This window comes from Sapajus apella, unplaced genomic scaffold (assembly GCF_009761245.1).
Source record: "Sapajus apella isolate SASKATOON/1434 unplaced genomic scaffold, GSC_monkey_1.0 scaffold85, whole genome shotgun sequence".
Classification (NCBI taxonomy): domain Eukaryota; kingdom Metazoa; phylum Chordata; class Mammalia; order Primates; family Cebidae; genus Sapajus; species Sapajus apella.
The window spans coordinates 1,245,186-1,252,169 of record NW_022437025.1 but is presented as its reverse complement, the minus strand read 5'-3'; the positions used below and the strand labels follow the sequence as shown (position 1 = coordinate 1,252,169).

Genomic DNA, 6,984 nt, shown 5'->3' with positions numbered 1-6,984 from the left:
GCCCTGTCCTGATGGAGACGCGTGCCAGCCCGGCCCCCTGCCCTGCCCCCCAGCCCTTGTCCCGATGGTGACGTGTGCCAGCCCGGCCCCCTGCCCTGCCCCCCAGCCCTTGTCCTGATGGTGACGTGTGCCAGCCTGGCCCCGTGCCCTGCCCTCCCAGCCCTGTCCCGATGGAGATGCGTGCCAGCCCAGCCCCCCTCACCCCACCCCCCTGCCCGGCCTGCCCCCACTCACATTGTAGCCATAGACGTAGCCGTTGGGCAGCATCATGGGTGGGTTGTTCTCGTTCATCACATCGCCAGAGATCTTGCAGACCAGGCGGGAGTTGGCACAGTGGGCCATGGGCAGGGGCTGAGCCAGCTTGTTGAGGGAGCGGCTGCACACGGGGCAGTCGGGGCTCTTGGAGCTGCCGTCCTCCTTGTAGCACTGTCTGTGCGTCAGGTCAAGGAAGGGTTGGGGGCCACCCAGGGCAGCCGGGTGAGCTGAGCCCATGGCCACTGTGCCCGGGCTGCATGGCATTCTGGCCAATGGACACCATGGGATAACACAGGCTATCTTTCGAGGCGAAGGAAGTGCTGCCGTCCACAGCAAACAGCCCCACTGAGGCCTAGGTGGAGAAGCCCACGCCTTCCCGCCCCGGCCTCCTGCACCCGGACCACAGGCACGCAGCGGCTCCGTCATCCACCCACCCTCTCCCACCCCATGCAACCTCTCCAGGCAGGACAGACAAGAGCCACCTAGAAGGGATGTTCTGTTGGCACCCAGAACAGGCGGTGGCTGAGCCAGCAGCCCTCCCCTCAGAGTTCCACAAAGAGGGGACAAGGGAGGGGCGCTGAATCTCTTTCGAACCCCAGCACAGCCAGGTACCAGCAGCAGTCCCGAAACACTCACCACACTCTGGGCCTGAGTCTGGTCACATGAGAGACATTGATAGGCGGGGACAGAGTCAGTCACAGGGGAGGGCAGAGTCAGGTGCAGGCTGACAGTCACAGGCAGGGACAGAGTCAGTCACAGGAGAGAAAGTCAGTCACCAGTGAGACAGGGACAGTCACAGGCGAGAGTGTCAGTCACAGATGAGACAGTCACAGGTGGGACAGTCAGCATAGGCAGGACAGTTGGTCACAGGCGGCACAGAGTCATCCACACACAAGACAGTCACAGGCAGGACAGAGTCAGTCACAAGCAAGACAGTCAGTCACAGGCAGGGACAGAGTAACAGGCAAGGACAGAGTCAGTCACAGGTGGGACAGTCAGTCCAGGCGGGACCAGAGTCAGTCACAGGCAGGAAGGAGTCGGTCACAGGCAAGGACGGAGTCACAGGCAAGGACAGAGTCAGTCACAGGCAGGGGCAGAGTCAGTCAAAGGCAGGAAGGAGTCAGTTGCAGGCAGGGACAGAGTCAGTCACAGGGGGCACAGATCAGTCATGGGAGGAAGGAGTCCGTCACAGGCTGGTCCTGTCAGAAGAGGGCTGTTGGGGGTGTGCTGGGAGAAACGAGGGGCAGTTCCAGCCACGAGTGTGTCTTGCACTTGAGGGGATCTACCAAACCTGGACAGTAAGAGGCACACAGGCGGCTGTGGTCAGGGCGTCCGTCTCAGCTCTTAGCAGAAGGGAGCTGTCTCTCTACCGAAGGCATGGCCATGTATTTTTTCTTTGTGAGAGCAAAAACAGTTTGCTGCTACAGCAAGGGTGCAGACCAACTGAAATTCTGGAAGGTTCTTGGTAACTACGGGAAAACTTTTCTGAATGGTAACTTCCCAGCTGCCAGAACACATGAAAGCTGTGCTTTTAGATCAATGCTCGGTACTCATGGCCACATCTGGGACGACGAGAGAGAGGACGTAAGCCTCTTTCCAGCGTGAAGGCTGCGCCAGGCATCAGAGGCCCCTCAACACCGCCCCACTGCCCGTCCAGACACTATGCAGGTGCAGCATGCGGGAGCCTGGGGCTGTCTGTGGTGGGAGCACAAGGGTGGCAAGGTGCAGGGTCAGCCTGTTAAAATGTGACCAAAGCCGCGAACCCCAGGCCATGGGGCAGGATACGGTGTCTTGATGGCGGAGAGGCCGGCCTGCAGGGTGAGGGTGAACACGGAGTTGTTTCCCAGCTGGTGTAGTCGGTAGTTGTCATACCGGAACTGCTGGATCAGCATCCGCCACCGTGCGGGGTCCAGGAGGTCCTAGAAGACACAGGGCAGAGACTGCTGGGAAGGCTCCCACGGAAGTTCCTGAAACAGCCTAAAAATGTGGGCCATGTTGGGGCAGGTGCCACCGGCCCGCAGCCATCCCCCAGTGTCCCACATGCTCTGCACTGAGGGTCAGCACAAAGTATAACTCCCTCAAGTGTTGACTGAAACACGCTGCGGGATGAGTGCTGAATTAACTCTGATTTCAACACGCTGCGGGACAAGTGCTGAATTAACTCTGATTTCAACACGCTGCGGGACGAGTGCTGAATTAACTCTGATTTCAACACGCTGCAGGACAAGTGCTGAATTAACTCTGATTTCAACACGCTGCGGGACGAGTGCTGAATTAACTCTGATATCAACACGCTGCGGGATGAGTACTGACTTAACTGTAATTTCAACACACTGCAGTTTCAGTGATGACTTAAGTCTGTGATTTCAATATACTACGAGGCTGGTGCTGACTTAACTCTGTGATTTCCACACACCGTGGGGCAGGTGCTGACTTAACTCTGGGATTCAACACACCGCAGGTTCAGTGATGACTAAAGTCTGTGATTTCAATATACTACGAGGCTGGTGCTGACTTAACTCTGTGATTTCCACACACTGTGGGGCAGGTGCTGACTTAACTCTCTGATTTCAGCACACCAAGGGGTCAGTGTTAACTTAACTCTGTGATTTCAACACACTGCAAGGCTCGTGCTAACTTAGCTCTGTGATTTCCACACGCTGGGGGGTCAGTGCTGACTTAAGTCTGATTTCAACACACCACGGGGACGTTGCTGACTTAACTCTCTGATTTCCACATGCCGAGGGGCCTGTACTGACTTAACTCTGATTTCCACACATCGTGGGCCCAGTGATGAATTAACTCTCTGAATTCAACACACCTTGGGGCTGGTGCTAACTTAACTGTGATTTCAACACTGTGGGGCTGGTGCTGACTTAACTGTGATTCCAACATACCATGGGGTCGGTGTTGACTTAAGTCTGACTTCCACACACTGTGGGGCCAGTGCTGACTTAACTCTCTGATTTCAACACATCTCGGGGCCAATGCTAACTTAACTCTGTGATTTCCACACACTGTGGAGTTGGTGCTGACTTAACTCTGCTACACTCACTTGTTTGTGAATCAACTCGAATGATCTGGAATGTGTGGATCCTGTGCACTGTGATAAAAAAAATGGACTCACAGAGCTAGAAGGAGAGCTGAGTGCAGAGAGAGCCTCAGAGCATTAAATCCAGAGGGAAAAGTCTTACTTCAGGGAAATCATGTGTTAAATGAGACAAAGCCAGTCCATGCTAGGTTAAAGCATCACAGAACAGAAAATTAAATCGGATTACTGTCTGTCCCTAAATAACCTCAGGTTTAGACTTAGAGAGAGAGCATGTGTGAGCCCAGGAGAGAAAAAAAACTAACATTGACCCAGAAAGGCTGCTCAGCCTGCAGATGGAGGGAGGGAAGGGAGGTGGTCATCATGGGACGTCACCCGTCAGTCTCTGTGAGCTTCTTCTCAGTCTCAGTTTAGGGTAAACACCACACTTAACTTCAACATTTTAAAAGGTTGCTTTTAATCTCATTTTTGTCTAAAAATGAGAGTCTACATGGGAGGAAGCCCACAGTCCAGAAGGTCCTCACGGAGAAGGGGCAGCTGCCACCGCTCTCACTCCCTTGGACTGCCTGCCTCTGGTGGCTTCTGCCATTCACTGAACAAAACGCTTCCTCCTGTTTCTTGCCTGACCCATGGCAACAGAGCATGGCTTCCTGGGCTTCCTACCAGGAGACACAATTTTGTCCCCTGAATCTGGTGACTGCTGAGCCTTAGGGCTGGCACTGCCTCCCTCTTTACGGCACTGCAGGGCTGCATCCAGTGAGAGACGCATGCTCCACCCGGCCTAGCCGAACGCCTCAGCCCCAGCATGGGCCACCCTTTCTCACATTTCTAACCAAATCCTCTCCAGAGAAAGGAGAGAAACAAGGTGCCAATTCACAATCTGGGAAGCTTAGACTCCACCCATGAAGATCCTCGTGAACTGATGATGTTTTACTATGAGATGTCCCAAATGCCTGAAGGTCGGGAGAAGTCAGGCAGAGAAGGCTTCCAGCAGCTTTCAGAAGGCAGCAGGTCTAGGTCTGCCCAGGGCTTTGCAGTCCCTATGGGGTGGTGGATGGGGGCTGCTGGGAAACACCCCTGCCTCTGACAGACACGGCTGCCAGGATCAAACTGTCAACTCCAGGAGGTTTCATCTGCTTCTACCTTTTCCAGAGACTGAAACTGTTTCCAGCATCATGAGCACATGGGTGGGCATGAGGGTGAGCACATGGATAGGCGTGGGAGAAGGCATGGGGGTGAGCACAGAGATGGCATGGGAGAAGGCATGGGGGTGAGCGCAGGGATGGCACGGGAGAGGGCATGGGGTGAGTGCGGGGATGGCACGGGAAGGCATGGGGTGAGTGCGGGGATGGCACGGGAGAGGGCATGGGGTGAGTGCGGGGAAGGCATGGGAGAGGGCATGGGGGTGAGCACATGGATGGGCATGGGAGAGGGCACGGGGTGAGTGCAGGGATGGCATGGGAGAGGGCACAGGGGTAAGTCCAGGGATGGCATGGAAGAGGACATGGGGGTGAGTGCAGGGATGGCATGGGAGAGGGCAGGGGTACAGAGCAGAGCCACTCGCCTGGGAGCAGCTGGCTGCTGGGATGAGGCCAGGTATCGGCACAGGGTGCCTGGTTAGTGGTGGCAGAACCCCCACCACCTACCCCAGCGACCACGGAGACTTGGAGGCTTCCATATTTACAGACAAAACACAAAGCATCAGAAAGGGAAGCATGGAGGATGCTGCAGCCTCACTTCTGACTAAGAGACTGCAGACACAGGAGAACCAGGGAAACGGGTGAGGACGCTGGGCCCAGCTAAGGGACTGCAGACACAGGAGAACCAGGGAAACGGGTGAGGACGCTGGGCCCAGCTAAGGGACTGCAGACACAGGAGAACCTGGGAAACGGGTGAGGACGCTGGGCCCAGCTAAGGGACTGCAGACACAGGAGAACCAGGGAAACAGGAGGAGATGCTCGGTCCAGCTGAGCAGTCCAGGATGAAAGTCTTCCTGAACCTTTCTCATTCAACTGCGTTTTTTTTTTTTTTCCCTGAGACAGAGTCGTGTTCTGTCACCCACGCTGGAGTGCAGTGGCACAATCTCGGCTCACTGCAGCCTCAAGCAACCCTCCCACCTCGGCCTCCTGGGTAGCCCGACCACAGTCACCATGCCCAGCTAATTAAAAGAATGTTTTCTGTAGAGTTGGGATCTCACCGTGTTGCCCGGGCTGGTCTCAAATTCCTGGGCTCAAGCAATCCTCCCACCTCGGCCTCCCAACGTGCTGGGATTACAGGCTTGAGCCACCGCGCCCGGCCCCTGATTCAAATTTCTCATCAGCAAAATGGGAATAAGTAAGAAAAGCTTGTCTCGGCAGGCTGGGCAAGGCTGTGTGTCTCAGGACAGGGCCCTCACTTCCCACCCATGTCTAAAAGCAGCTACAGATCAGACACTCCCTGGACACCCACCCTGTCATGACAGGGACCCCGGGGACGCAGCCCCTACCTTGTATGGGGAGATGTGCGTGTCAGGGGGGAAGGCCAGCATGCCCATGGCCTGGCGCACCTCGTCCAGCTGGCTCCCTTCTGCTTGGCTGAAGTGCTTTCTTGCATGTCTGAAAAACAACATTTTGGCACATTTCAGTTTGCATTTTCATTTTAGAGACAGGATCTGACTCTGTCACCAGGCTGGAGTTCAGTGACACAGTCACAGCTCACTGTAGCCTTGAACTCCCAGGCTCAGGCGATCCTCCCGAGAAGCTGAGACCACAGATGTGCGGCACCACGCCCAGCTAATGTAAAAAAACGTCCTGTTAGAGACAGAGTCTCGCTGTGTTGCCCAGGCTGGTCTTCAACTCCTGGGCTCAAGCCATCCTCCTGCCTCGGCCTCCCAACGTGCTGGGATTATAGGCATGAGCCATTGCACCTGGCCTGCATTTTTAAGTTGAAAAATCTGAGCTAACAGCCTGAGTAATCACCTCACTCCAAGCGGACCTGGAATGGTGGGAGATGCGGCTCACCAGGGGCTGGAGGAGCAGCCACAAGACCCTTCTTCCTCCAGGGACAGGGCACCAAGCCACACATGCAACCCACAGAAAACACCAGAACTGCACATGGCACCTGCCCTGAGCCCTCTCAAAGCAATTCTGGTTTACAAGGAACCCAAACCCTGAGGACGCCCACTGCCCCAGATGCTCACCCTCGCAGCCCCAGCGGACCAAGAGCCTGTAGTCTTCCCAGGTGCAGTCCTTGCTGTTTGGAAGGTTTTCCAAAGGACAGCCACCTCCCTCAGCCCACAGGCTGCACTCTGCAGATCTGGCCCAAGCCTGTCGGCCCTGAGTGTGCCACACACCACATGCAGCTGTGATCTTTCCTGAGCTGACTCTGCAGGACGCGTACACCCGCTCCAGGCCAGAACCCAGCCCAGCCTGGGGCTGCACAGCCAAGAAACCAAAGCAGAGCACAACAGGTCCCTTTCCAGCTGCCCAGCACCCCATTCTCATGCCTTCCACACAGCAGCACCGTCCCTCAGGCTGTCAGGGCCTGCACCCCCACGTCCTCGGCTCTCACATGGGCCCTTATGCACTGCCACGTCCTCAGCCCTCACACGGGCCCTTGTGCACCCCCACATCCTCAGCCCTCACACAGGCCCTTGTGCACCCCCACGTCCTGACCCTCACACGGGCCCTTGTGCGCCCCCA

General features: G+C 56.2%; 1 protein-coding gene across 2 annotated transcripts in view; it reads right to left on the bottom strand.

The window, feature by feature from the left end:
• MAEA (macrophage erythroblast attacher) overlaps positions 1–6,984 on the bottom strand; it is a 53,229-nt gene that overhangs the window by 1,308 nt on the left and 44,937 nt on the right. For both annotated transcript variants that reach the window (XM_032253910.1, XM_032253909.1), the window contains 3 exons: positions 5,790–5,898; positions 2,041–2,174; positions 235–430 (listed from right to left, as the gene is read on the bottom strand). In XM_032253910.1, the coding sequence (XP_032109801.1) occupies positions 235–430; positions 2,041–2,174; positions 5,790–5,898 (439 nt within the window). The remainder of the gene's footprint in view (positions 1–234; positions 431–2,040; positions 2,175–5,789; positions 5,899–6,984) is intronic.